The following is a 13,959-nucleotide window of genomic DNA, read 5'->3' on the forward strand; positions in this document are numbered from 1 at the left end:
ATACAGATCTCACTTGTATGAGGTGGCCCTTCTCTGTTCCTGTCAGCCATGGCTCACCACTTTGGACACTTTTAGTGAGGAATTTTGTTTGGATCACTTTGCCCCTCTAGCAGAGTTTATATTGATAAATAACTCTCGTGGATGGTGTGGTATCAGTGGCTGCTGGGACAACACTGACAGGGCAGGACAAGCTTTGTGGCCATGGCATGAAAATCCTCTACTCCCACCAATTCCCCAGCAGGGCTGGATGGGAGGGGATTGCACTACAGAGTAGTATCAGGTTTGAAGAAGGAAATCCACCCATTACAGTGCCCACCGTGCTCAGTGCTTACCTTTGAGGCTGAGCTCACACGCCACCGCTTCTGCCCTGGCAAGGACCAGATCCACCACAGCCACTTTAGCCCCAGCTTCCCCCAGGGCGTGGGCAAAGGCCCTGCCAATTCCCTGCCCTCCTCCTGTGACATAGGCCACCCTGCCATCCAAACGCAGCCGCTCCAGGATGCGGCGCTGCTGGCAGCCCCAGAAGACATCATCCTTCACCACTCCTGCCTGAAACAAGAACACAAACACCTTGCACAGTAAAGGGCAGAGCTCACTGACAGCTGTGAAGGACTCTGCTGGTGAAAATGAGGTGCAAGCATGAGCAGGGATACACCTCTTCTTGGCCCATTAATTAATACAAAAAGTATTACTAATTCAAGCCAAAAAGCCCCCTTATCCATACAGATATTGATCTCAAAAAGAGCACTAAGGTGCCAGACAATGGAGCAGAAGGGCTTTGCTTTGGGGAGATGCTACAACCATTCCACTTTCAGGAGAGCAGGGTATGGCTTTTCCTAGCCTGGCTTGGGTACAAAGTCTTAGAAGCTGACTGATTAATTCTTCCACTTATTTCATCCCCAGGGCCCAATCGTGCCCTCAGGCTCAGCTAAGAGGCTAAGAACAAGGTTCCAAAGGCAGGATTTGGGTCAAGTAGAGTGCAATCAAAATATCTTCACAAGGCTGGTGCACAAATAAAGATATCAGCCAATAACTTAAACCAAGCTGTCATCTGATCAGCTGCCATACATCATTTCCCCCTGACTGGAATCAAAATGCAAAATACAAGATGTTTAGAATATTGAGTCTGAAATGCCAGTGGGTGTAGCTTTGGGACTGCCCAGAAACTGCAAAACAACCAGCATGTTTGGGTCTGGGTTTACTGAGGTAGGCCATTATGATTCCAGATGGGAATTTCATTACAGCTGGATGATGCCCACTGAATAAAACAGAGAAAGATAAAAGCACCATTTCTTTTTCCCTAGGACGAGCAAAATGTAAGGCCATGAAAATACCCAGCTCAGAGAGCACAGGAGGGCATCCTATGCAGCCTTTGAGTAAAAAAATGAACTATTTCAGAAATTTTATATTGGTTCATTACAGGTGGTCCTCAGCTCCATCTTCCCACACTCCTCTGCATGGGAAGGATGGGAGAGCTCCAGGCACTGATACCTGGTGAGCAGCACACCAGTCACTCCAGAGATTCATCACAGGACCAACTGATCTGAAAGATTTTGCAAGGAATCAGCATTTATCAGCTTTTGTGCAACCCTAGACTAGTGAGGCTAAAAGTGCCATTTAAAAGTTTTAAGTTGCTAAGTCCATGATCACAGAACCACATGTTTGGGTTTTTGTCACCAAACCCCTGAAAATTATTTTGTCCTTGGCAGAGTCAAAATTTTCCCAAAATGCTCAGAGAGAGGAAATACCCACCTTGGATTCAATCACTGCATCTGGAGGCACAGGGCTCCTTCGAATGAGGCTCAGTCCACTCTGCACAGGCAAAATCACCTGCAAATACAACACAGTTCCCATCTGCTTTGTACCTGACTTTCTGTTGCCCAAATTCCACTGATATGAAGGATAATCCTCAGGCCACAGTAGTTTTTCTCTACTCCTGTTCTTCAGCTGAAGCTCCCTCCAACACAAGCATGTCAGGCATTTGTATTTGCTCACATTCCTCTTCCAAACTCATTGCTTACACAAATGCCAGGAGGAAAAAAATGCAATTTTGTCTCTCTGTTTTCTAAAATCACAACATACTGTTTGTGCATCCTATAACTTCATCTTTTTATTCTCTTTGCTGACTCTTGTGCTGATGATGCCCTACAGCCCCCAGAGCCTTTAAAGCAGAGTGGTGATTCTTTAGTTGTGCTGTAGAGCTGATTATTCACTCTTAAGTGCTCTCCTTTTATCTTGCCTTTAACACTCTATAAGATGTAGACAGAGTAGGGACCACTCCTGAACACAGAAACTCATACCTAGAGCTCAAGTGAGGTGAATTATAATAAAATCTGAGTTCATTTTAGGTCCTTTGGATAATTGCACCAACAAAAGAAGCATTTTAAAGAGTACTTTGCAAAATCCATAGATGCAGCACTGCGGGCACCTTAACCAATGGCGTTGCACTAACCTGCTCAACACGAGGATCTGAATTAATCACTGAATTTAATTTTCTGACAGCTAGTACATTTTCATCTGATACATTCTCCAGGTAGACTTGTCCTTTCATGAGTGTATTCTCTACACAGATCACTGCATCCATGCTCAGCAAGTGGTTATCCATGACAAAGCTGTAGTACTGAACAGCATTCCTTTGATCAGCATCAATAAAGACTATATCAAAGTGCTCATCCTCAGCATGTAATGCCTGGGAAAAAAATTATATTGGAGAAAACACTAATTATTTACCTGAAAGTTTAACATGTTGCCATTTATTTGTCCTTTATATAAACCCCAAACCAGATGGAAACTTGTTCTTTTAAGGTCACACTGCTAGAACTGCTTCTAGAGGTCTTGGGAATTTTCCATGCTTTGCAAACAATTCTTCAGCAATGAATCTCTGAACTTCTCAAGGAAAATCAGGATATAAAAGAGGATGGCTCATCCCAGCTTATGGTGTTGAGAGGCAGAAACACCTGCATACCTTGAGTCAAAGTAAATTGATCCATCAGGGGAAGACTGGCATCAAACCCTGACACTAAGGTGCTGCAGTAAGTTCTCTCTTCTCAAAAGAGTAACTATCAACAAATTGAAGAGTGGCAATTATATCAGCCTGGGATAAAAAAAGAGGCATAAGGCAGATCTGGGAATTGCAAACTAGTGTGTCCCACTTCAGTAGCAGGAAAAGGGTTGAAATCCCAATTAATAATAGAATTATAAAGCACATGAAAGAACAGGTCATGATAGAGATAAAGCAGCACAGCCCCTGTGAAGGAAAATGATGTTTCTTTAATCTAAAAAAATGCTTTGGATGGCTCAGCAACAGAGAGGATAAAAGAGAACTGGCTGCTATCATCTAATTGGATTTTCAGAAATGTGGCACACCTTCCCTCCAAGCAGGCTGCTGATGATAATGTATAAAAGTGTTGATAGATGACCAGATGGGAGCCTTTACAGCCTTCTCCTGTGGCAGTTAATGCACTCGCTGCCCAAGAGGCTGCTATGGAATATTTCAGATTCCATCTGGGACTATTTAACTGCATCTGTGTGCGTTGCAATGAAACAACAACTCATCCACCTATCTCGGCGAGCAGAAATGCTTTCAAGTCTTTGCATTTCAAGGGAAAAGAGAAACAGTTCTGTTTCCCAGAACTCACTGTCTCTACCACGACTTTTAATGGTACTTCTTGCGTCCAGATTTCCCTTTTGTGTTTAGAGACACTGTGCACGATGAGCGATGAGCCGTCCCTTGGGATGTACCAGCAAAAGCATCAACAACAGAATGTGAAAAACTGGTTTGGTTTTGGGAGTGAGGTTAATGGCTCCCAAAGAGAGATTTCAGCAGCCTTTCTGAGGCAGGGAGTGTGTGGTGCAGGCAAGGAAACAGAGGAAAGCAGATCATTGGAGCTCTGAGCTCCTCTGTTGTGCAAACTGGTGTCATTGTGGGCTTGTTAGTGGAATTAAGCTTGGATAGTCACATTTAATGTGGATGCTTGATAGCACAGAAACTCTGCTGAAAGCATTCATGAGTCCACATTTAGGACACATTACACTATAATGAAAGAAGACCTTAAGGCCAAATATATGCTAGTTTATTATAAATGTAGCAGAAACTGGGACATCTGGATTCCTGGGATTCATCTTTTCATTTCATGACCAGCAAGAAAATCTTGCCCTGGTTCCCTCTTGAGCCACATTGGTGGAAAGCAGTGGAACATTTTTGCTACTGTGGACAAGTATCTCATGTCAGGTTGCACCTCAGTCAGTCTGTCCAATATAGATACTTCAGGAAGGGTCAGAAGATCAAAGCTGGGCAGAGGAGCCCATCACAAAGAGAGATTAGAGGTCTCATTCCTCAGGGAGAAGAGCCAAAGCCAAATTCAAGTAATTATCATGACTTATCACTACTTTCTGACTTGTAACCTTCCTGGGTGGAGGAGGTGGGGGGCAGACATTCAGAAACAGATGTGGCCATCGCTGAACATATGTTACTCCTGCTCCGTGGGACGGCTCCCTAATGAAAAAGAATCTCACTTTAATGTATTGACTTCATTAGGTCCATATGGAGTTGTGCAGCTCTCTGGATATTAGCTGGACTTCTCGTTTCAGCCCTCTTTCTGTACTGCCTACCTGCTGACAGCTTATCTTTTTCCTATCTGTCTTCTGCTACAGATAAATCACCTTTTAACATCGCAGCTCCATCCAGGAGGGTGCCTGGGTTGGATGTGCAATCAGTGCACCCCTGGCTTGTTCTTGCACTGCCTGGGTGTGCCTGGCCATGGTTTCTAAGGCATTTCTCTTCTGCCACTTCACTGAGTTCTGAATGTCCAACCAGCAAGGACACTTGGTCAACCAAATACCCAGTGCCTGACAGAGGGAAGGAATAGCCTGAGCTTGTCCTAGGACCTGCCTTCATTTGATCTTGTTTCCACAGCTTTGTAATTCTTGCTGGGTTTTCCATATTAGGCTAGGAACAGCTCCAGGGCTATAAAAGGAATCCACAAAATTCCTTGAACCAGCCTTACCTCTAGGGCAGCCTCTACACAGGAGGATAACACCCATAGGGAGAGGAAAGTGCCCTGTTTCCTGGAATCCCTTGGCTAGCAAAACACAGGTCACACCAGGCAGGTGGTCACTCTGGCCAGGGCACCACACTGGAGAGGATTTCCTCACTGCCAGCACCCACTGATGAACAAAAACAGACAGAAAGAAAAAAATCTGCTCTAGCTGCAGAATCAAGCACTAAAAAGATGGGTACAGTGATGGAGAGGACACCTCCATGCTGTCCAGTATGGACAGGAAAATGAAGGAAATGAGGAAATGACCACCCTGCACAAACTGGGACCTCACAGCACTCTGGAGATGCCACTGTCCTTCACTTGGAGAAGCAGAGCCCAAATGCCTCCAACTGTGAGGAAAGCTGAGATCCAGAAGGAAATAATCTGCCTGCAAAATATCCTGCTGAAACTAATTTCCTGAGTGTTTACAGTGCAATCCCTGCTCCTTGCTACAGAGTCATCATAGATGGTAACAGATGGCACTAAGAGTTTTAATTCAGAGCAAACTTGGCTAAAATTAATGCTTTTGATTACAGTGAGTCATTAACTTCCTCTTGGATTAAAAAAAAAAAAAAAAAAGGAAGTGCAGCACTGCATTCCATTGAGATGTACCAAAAGTGACCATGAGAAAGGGCACAGTAGCCCTGCTGATGGATACAGCAAAAGATCAGGGAGAGGTTATCCTGAATAAAAACATGAATGAATCTTCTGCCAAAGCAAGCTCAGGGAAAACCTGATTGGAGCCCTGATCAGAGACAACACTCTCATAAGGCACATACAAACTCAATCAGAAAAAAAAAATTACTGCCCAGTTCCTTTGATATGGATCATACAGTCAGCATATTTGTAATAAAGATGTACTCAAAACTTATTACCTATCCTGTGCCTTGTTCTTGACCTAAATGTAATAGCAATCCATCCTTGGGGTGCACAGAATACATGAAAAAGTACAGTTTCCTTTTAAAACACCATTAGAATATTTTACTGTGTGTGGACATACACTCTTGTTACTCCTAAATGCTATTCTATTGAGTACAGTTTATATTCACCAGCAAAGAGAAATCTCTAGGGAAGCCAGAGAGGGAATGCAATTTCTAGTAATAACAGCTCACAACAGTGAATACTATCCACTTATCCCCACAATTTCCAGCTATTTTGGACTCCTTTCTGAATTAACCTTTCATATCAAAAGGAGCAATTCTAGAGCACACTAGAGACTCCGACACAATTTCATGCATAATTTATTCACTCAGTTCAACATTAAACGCAGAGTCCTTGACTTTGTCAAGGTGGATTCTGTTGGCAGACTTCACAAGCAGCAAAACAGGAGAAATGAGATCTGCAGCTCAACCTCTTCACCTACTCTGTCTGCTAACAGGAGGGAAAAAAGAAGAAAGCAAACCCTGACATGCTTCCACAATGCCCTGCAATCAGTAGAATCAGCTGCAAACACCGCGTTGTTTTTGTGTTGCATTTTCAATTTTTAAAATGGATGGATCAAAATAATGGATGGGAATAATTTTGTCATAGTTTGCATTCCTTCCAGTCTCAATCCTGCATCCATTGTTCATCAAAAGTCCACTGGGAATTGAAGGAAGCTCTTTGTGCAGGATCAGGCTCTTGCTGGCAGCAAATCCATGGCAAGGCACATTATCCAGGCATGGCTCAACAGAGTTCAGACTTAAGGGAAGATTTGTTGGGAAATGTTTGTAAACACTGGCCCAGAACATGTTGAATAGGTAGCTAATTCCCACTGAAGACACCTGTACCTGAGACTCAACCTGAAGAAAGGCTTCCCCTCGGTCCACATTTCAAAACAATGTGCAAAATTCTGTGACCCTCAGGCACAGAGGGCAGATGTGCTGCATCCTTATGGCAACAGCTGCAAGATCTGGCAGCTTCCTTGTCTGGCAGAAGCAGCTGTGGGGACAGCACTGGGCACATCCTGCAGCACATGGATGATACCTGAGGCTGGGATGCAGCTCCTAGGTACTCCAGTTTTACACCAGAAGGGAGAGATCATACTCCTGATAGTTTGGACATGCTGAATCATAGCTTCATGCAGCAGGGAAGAATTTCCCTGACAGGTAGTTAATCTACAGATCATATGACATTTTCTTGCTTTGAAAGGGCCAGGGCAGCGATGCAAATCCTGCTCCCAGGAGTTGCATTATTGCAAAAATTTGAGGAGCAGCAGATAAACAGAAATACTGCCCTGCTGCTCTCGGCTTAGAAGTGAGATTCAGCCAACATCAAGAAAGAAACAACACCAAGCAAGAAAGCTGCATCACCCATCTCCAAAGAGCAATTGGTGCGTGTCCATCTCTGCCTTCTGGTTTCTCCAAAGGGACAAGAATGACACCTAGGTGTGCAGACTCTGTAGGCAACAAGGACAATCATTGCCAGAGCTTGTTCCAGCTCTTCTAAACCTCACAGTGCTCATCAGTAAATGTTAGCCAGCTCTGCTCTAGGCCAGCCTCCCCACAGACCATGAGGGACAGAAATGTTCTCCACTTCCTCTGTGAAGCTGAGTTGTGAGAGCCCTGCAGTGCCATCCCTCACCCATCTCCTGCCTGTCACTGCCTTGTCCTCCTGCCTTTCAGCTGCAAAGGAAGCCTCAGTCCCCATCCTACACTGGTCATCTGGGAGGGAAAAGGCAGCCTGCTGTCCACAGAGCCTCTTCCACACACCCAGGAATCCCATGCAGCTGCCACACTCCAGCTGGGCAAACCTCCAGAAGCCCAAAATGCAAATGCACCAGAGAGGCCACCAAATCCATTGCTTCAGCATTTACAGCCATTGTGGATCAAACCTGTGGGACAATCCTGACTGTCCTGATACTGATGACAAAATGCCTGCCACACTGAATAGCAAAAGTTCAGAGCCCAGTGCAGAAATCCTGCACAGAAAGGTGTCCCCATGCTGGGATCTCTCCTGCCAAACTTGAGCATCTCTGTTCCCAACAGCTCCAAGAGGTATTTGAAGTTCTGAGCACCTGCAGAACTGGGGTCACGATGTGCCTTCATGTTGCAATTGGAGGATATAAAATCAATTGCAACATTCTGTTTTAAGGATTTAATTTTCATGTCTTTGCTCCCTTCTTTAATCTCTACACAGCATGTACTCTGCCTGCCTCTAGATATTTTAATTCAGTCACAGTAAGTCAGTTGCACAGAATGGGCACTAGAGAGCAACAGCAATTCAATTAATTTCACACTCACTGCAGGGAGCTGGGATTTTAAATGCTGCACATTGCAGGTGATCTGTAACATTTCATTTTTTTGTACACTTGCAAAGCTCTTTGTTTCTTTCTTATCAAACTTGGAGGTCAGGAAAACCAGAGGTCAGAAAGCTCCTGGCCATTTCATTTTAGAAATAAATATGGTACCTGCTAATGCAAATAAAGTTACAATCAGGCTCACACTGACACATCCTGATTGAAAATGAAATCAGATCAAATTGATTTGTATTAATAATAGAAAGAGTTTTTAATGAACCTGGTATGGGCACCATCTGTCTCATGCTGGACCTGCAGCAAAGTCCTGGAGATCCATAAACTGGAATTAAATGTGAGCTGCCAGCAATCACAAGATTTGTCTTTCCTGGGACAAAGTCACCAGTCAGAATGAAACAAGTACAGCTAAGGCATTATTTTTATGAAACTTTTCACATTCCTCTGGAAGTGAGAAAGTGGGGTCTAATTCATCTGGGAATTTGCTGTGGGGAAAAACAGTGAGAGGTTTTGGCAGAATTATAAACTTCTCCAGGAGTTTCCCAACTCGTGTGAACATTGGGAGCAAGCTGTCCTTCTCAAAAGCAGGGTCAGCAGGGTACAGATACACTCTTCCTGTTTGTTATATTTGGAATTAGGGATCTGAAACAAAGCCAGCCCACGTTGAGTTAAACTGCCATTGAAGCCCATCGACCTACATTGGGAGCCTGTGATTCCTCTGATCAAGAAGCTGCAGGATTTTAATTAAAAGAGAGGAAAACTGTCTTGTGTGACAGAGCTGCCCCATCATGTACTGGAAATAGGAAATAACCTCAGTTCACACATTTGCAAGCAAACCAGAGCCACCATCCAGCATCGTGTGGGCAGGAAAGAGAACCTGCCTGAAATTCTTTAATGTGCTCTTCACAAGAACTCCCAAACCCTCCTTTCCAGCTGACTTTACCTCCAAGGTGTCTGCCACTGGTCCCACTCGCATGCTTATCTTTTTGCCATCTGAGGAATAATCAAATGCTTCCTGGCTGTTCACTCCGAGATACGGCGCTTCTGCACAGGCAAAGATTTTGCCATCCTCTGGCAATTCCTCTGCAATAGCAAGGATACTGTAACCTTTAAGCTTGCCAATTAATAAAATCTTCCTGGCTCTCATCATATGGACAAACATCCTAAAAATTTGGCCTGTGGAAAGACAAGGATGAAAATGTGAAAAAGACTATGCTTTGTTCACAATGAAAATTAGATGTGCCTTTTAAGTGATCATTAAAAAAACCCTAATCTTAAAACACTCTCAAATAAGGGTTTAACAACAGAATCTGACAAAATTTCATCTAAAATGCAGCTAAAAGACAACAGAATAAAAGGACTGATTTTAAATGTAGAACCTTTATCATCAATGCTGCTATTGTTCAAGTGCTTGTTAAATAGTGCTTGAAATATTGCATATTTTAACATTCCCCCATATGAAAATGGCTTTGAGATGGCTCCATATTCTTTCTGGAATCCAGCATTAAAAAAAAAAAAAAAAATCACTACATTACCTTGCATTTGCTCTTAGAGTCATTATCCCTAGACAGCACCATCATTTAAGAAATTTATCATCAGTGGTGTCCTTCGAACAATGTATTAGTGTAATAGATTATAAGAGTACTTCACTGGGATGATATATTACTCCAAAGATGAGAACATCTGGGAAGAATGAATCTGGGAATAGATTAAGTGTAATAGGCTTTATAAGAGGATACAAGCCTGAGTATTGCTACTTGTAAAGGTGCAGTGCTTGGCCACAGCCACCTCCACCACAAAAAGCACAAAAAAACCCTATCAGATAGCCCAAACCCAAAACAGAAACAATTTCAATCCCTTTCCCTTCCTGGAAGGGGGATGATCTCTTTGCTGTTCACTGAGGGATGGGGATTAAAGCACTCACTGTGAATTAAAGCACTTCTGTGTGGGCACGTGTGAGTGAACACAAGGGCACGGGTGGCACGGTACAGGAAAACTTGTGCCAGAGGAAAATCAAAGCCCACAGAAAGCTCATATCTTTCTTTATAAGTGATTTCCCACATTTTCTGAGCATTTCCATGGCATTCATCCTCTCCTTGCTCAAGACAGAGTAGAGGATGATAGCTTCAACTTCAGTGACAACCTTTACACCAATCTGGTGCAATTTTACCCTCTTGGTTGACCAACTTGCCATTCAAAGAGTCAGAGGCACATGTTTCCTGCGGCCTGACTCTGCTTTCAACTCCTTCAGCATCCCCTGGGATGTGCTCAGGGGAAGTTTTTCTACAAAAAAAAAAAAAAAAAAAAAAGACATTTCAATATAATGGTAACAACCAAAATCTGAGCATCCAGCACAAAAAGCAGCAACCAAGAGGGAACTCCTGGAAAAGCTTCATCCATGCATGACCATGAAGAATTAGCCCAGAAGCATTGCAAGAATCCTAAATTCGAATCCTAAGAGAATCTAGTTTGGCAATAAGCACATCTCAGTGCAGGCAGCCACCCCAGCCATAGGGGCTTGGGAAGAAGGGGCCATGTGAAAGAATTCCCCACTCTTCAACCCCAAACCTTTCCCATTTTCAGCTGGTCCCAGACAGGTCTCCAACTATCTGCTGGTTTGAGTGAATTACTCCAGTTACCCTGGCCAGGTTTTGTTCAGTTCTACAATTATTATTTTTGTTTCAGCCAAAAATAAGGTTTCTTTGCAGAATAGGGGAAAAGACATAAAATCTAATTTTTTTACAAGACAGAGGAAAAAAATGTTTCTCCTCACAAAGTGCTCAGAAAAGCAGGGTGCCTCCAGATGCTATTTCACAGAAGTCAGGCCTGTGACAATGTCTCTGGATGAAGTGAGATGTTACCTATTACACAGGGAAGGCAATAGAGGACTGGAAGAAGTCCATAGCCTCCAGACAGGTTAGATTATCCTATGTGAAGAAAGTAACCACCAGAAATGGATGGTGATCATTCTTTGGGCCAGAATTTAGAGCCATTTCAGTGGGTTTGTTCCCTCCAGCTCCCCCCTCCTCCACTCAGTAAAATGAGAAAGAATACATAACCCGTGTCAGCCACAGTCAGATAATCCAAGACTTAAAGAGTAGAACATTTCATATAACCTCTTTTCTGCCCCTCACAAATGCTTTAACAACTTTAATAAGATAATGTATAGCTATTATCCTACAGCAAGTGTAAGTCAAACAACTATCAGCTATTATTTCAGCAACAGAGCGAACGCTCAGCGTTCCCATAATCCACAGCCTGGAACAGTTTACACATTGTCAATTTTAGACAGAACTGGCTTTTTCCACATATCAAAATGTACACTGATAAATGGGAATTGTTTAGCAGACCCCACATGGCTGGGTAATATAATGTAGCTCAAAAAAGAATAATGAGGGTATCAGTTGGACTTCTGAATTAATGATACCTTAAATTAGTTTAATTAATTAGTTTAGTTACCAGAGTAATTTAGTTAGCAGATTAATTAATGTTTGTTGAGTGCTTGGAGATAAAAGCCACATATAAAGGCTGTTATTAGAGGGTGGATCCAGAGGTGCAGGTTTTCCTCACTCTTTATTTATCCCAGCACCAGCTGGATCCAGAGGCTCACTCTGCCTTCCAGCGAGCTCTGTGTGGAGGCTGGTGTTCCCCAGGATATGCTCCAACTCAGACACTGCCACAGTCAACAACCAGTTGGGAGAATATCTTCAAAAATTTAGAGTTAAAGCTTTTTATTCTCACCTCCCCTTTTAGTCTCACCTCCCCTTTTTTCCTCACCTCCTTTCCTCCGGGCTGTGGGCTCACACACACATATCCATGCACACTTTGCTACGTGTTTGGGTGCACTTCAGTCTCATTCCACTTCTTGGCACTGTCCCCCATGTTTCTGGCATGTTCTAGACAGAAAATCTAACAACATATTCACCCAAACCCAGACAAAAGGTTACAAAGGGGAATCTGTACCTCTTGGAAGTTGCCATTGCATCCAGGTAAGGGTCTAGGCCAAGAGCAACATCAAGAGCTTTTTGTAAGTAATTCCTGAGCTGTTCAGGTACACGAGAGTCATTGAGGGCCATTTCTTTGGCTTTGAGAAGGTTCTCAGCAATGTGCCCAGCCGGAGTTTCTGAAATGGAAATTAAAAGGAAGAATAATGATTTTGTAACTGCTCAATCAGTGGAAGTGGAGTTTAAAGTACATAAACACAGGTGTGCTTTTTTTTTTTATACAAAATACAGGGTTTTGAAGGGCTATGAAAACAATCATGAAAACCTTTTCAAACTGAAAAAAATCTTTTATTTCTAACAGATTTTTGCTGCATGCTTTCTCCCTTTTCCCCTCAGAGCTGATCAAGAATAAGAATACTTTGAACACATGAATTTTGCCTTTAAAGCTCCAAGACAAACATCAAACACCAAACAACTGCACACAAACCCCACTCCTCCAGGTACCATTTTTCTTGGAGGAAACAGAATGCTTCCAAAGCTGCTCTTGCCAAACCAGGCAGGAGATGCAGACAGGGGTGAAGCTTTGTAAAAAGGAGGATCTGTGTGTCAATGGGATGCACAAGTGCCCCCAAGCTGTGTCTGTGCTCACAGCACACAGCGCTCCAAAGGCTGTGGAGACATCTCCAGGATCCAGATCACCTGGCTCTGGGGGCCCAAGCAATGCTGCCCATGGTACTAAACCTGCCCTGAGATCCCAGAAAACCCTCAAGGCAGCAATCCACCATGGATCACAGCAAGCCATGGCCCCAGAGGGCGAGGCATGGTTCAGAGAAACTCCCCCACTCCTCAAGTGTAAGAGCACGTGCTGGGTTATGAAAGCACCAAGAGGCCGTAACTGGGGTGGAGCAGATTGCCCCTGGCAGGGTTTTATTGCTTGTGATAGAAAAGCTGCAGAGAACTATGTGGAATGAGTGAAAAAGGACATCTTTTTCACTTCTGTGGCCTCCCAGTACCTGCAGGGAGCCTACAAGAAGGTTGAAGAGAAACCATTTCTAAGGCAAGTAGTGATAGGAAAAGGGGGAATGGTTACAGATGGAAAGAGTGTAGGTTAAGATTAGCAATTAGGAAGAAATTCTACTCTGAGAGGGTGGGGAGGCCCTGGCACAGGCTGCCCAGAGAAGCTGTGTCTGTCCCTGCCATGGGATGAGATGAGCTTCAAGATCTTGTCAAACCAACCCATTCAGGGATTCTGTGATATGATACTATGACTGACATCTCATCCCAATCTCTAACCGTCAGGGGCAGCTTTTATCTCTTCCAGCAGTTTTATAAATAATTTCAGCAGCAGGAAGAACCACGCTGGTTCACTGCCCTCAGCCCAGCTACCCTTGAAGTGTGGCTCTCACACTCTTCTTGCAGCCTTTTCACCACCACATGAGGGAGCATCCCGGGGCTCCCACTCACAGCTGCAGAGGTTGGGATGTGCTCATCCTCCCTGCACTCTGAGGCTTTTTTGCTAATTTAGGGGTAAAAACATGTTCATAATCCGTGTCGGTTTTTAGTAATCACCATGTTGTGTTTCTGGCTAAGTAACAGGCAGGGATTGCCCGTCACAGAAAGGGGAGGGAACAAAGCTGCAGTGGTTTTGTAACCTGTGTTATGACACCAAACGTGGGAGCCAAGAGATGCTGCGGGGAGAGGGCACAGGCAGGGCATGCCAGGAGCAACCCTCCATCCCAGCTTA

General features: G+C 43.8%; 1 protein-coding gene across 1 annotated transcript in view; it reads right to left on the bottom strand.

The window, feature by feature from the left end:
- LOC111935282 (uncharacterized) overlaps positions 1 to 12,390 on the bottom strand; it is a 29,429-nt gene extending 17,039 nt beyond the window's left edge. The window contains exons 1-6 of the mRNA XM_086845808.1: positions 12,235 to 12,390; positions 10,463 to 10,554; positions 9,215 to 9,447; positions 2,453 to 2,689; positions 1,753 to 1,830; positions 333 to 549 (exon numbers count right to left, since the gene is read on the bottom strand). Coding sequence (XP_086701934.1) covers positions 333 to 549; positions 1,753 to 1,830; positions 2,453 to 2,689; positions 9,215 to 9,447; positions 10,463 to 10,554; positions 12,235 to 12,347 — 970 coding nt within the window. The 5' untranslated portion in view covers positions 12,348 to 12,390. The remainder of the gene's footprint in view (positions 1 to 332; positions 550 to 1,752; positions 1,831 to 2,452; positions 2,690 to 9,214; positions 9,448 to 10,462; positions 10,555 to 12,234) is intronic.
- Between the last annotated feature and the right edge of the window lie 1,569 nt (positions 12,391 to 13,959).

Source organism: Cyanistes caeruleus, chromosome 11 (genome assembly GCF_971803275.1).
Source record: "Cyanistes caeruleus chromosome 11, bCyaCae1.hap1.1, whole genome shotgun sequence".
Classification (NCBI taxonomy): Eukaryota; Metazoa; Chordata; class Aves; order Passeriformes; family Paridae; genus Cyanistes; species Cyanistes caeruleus.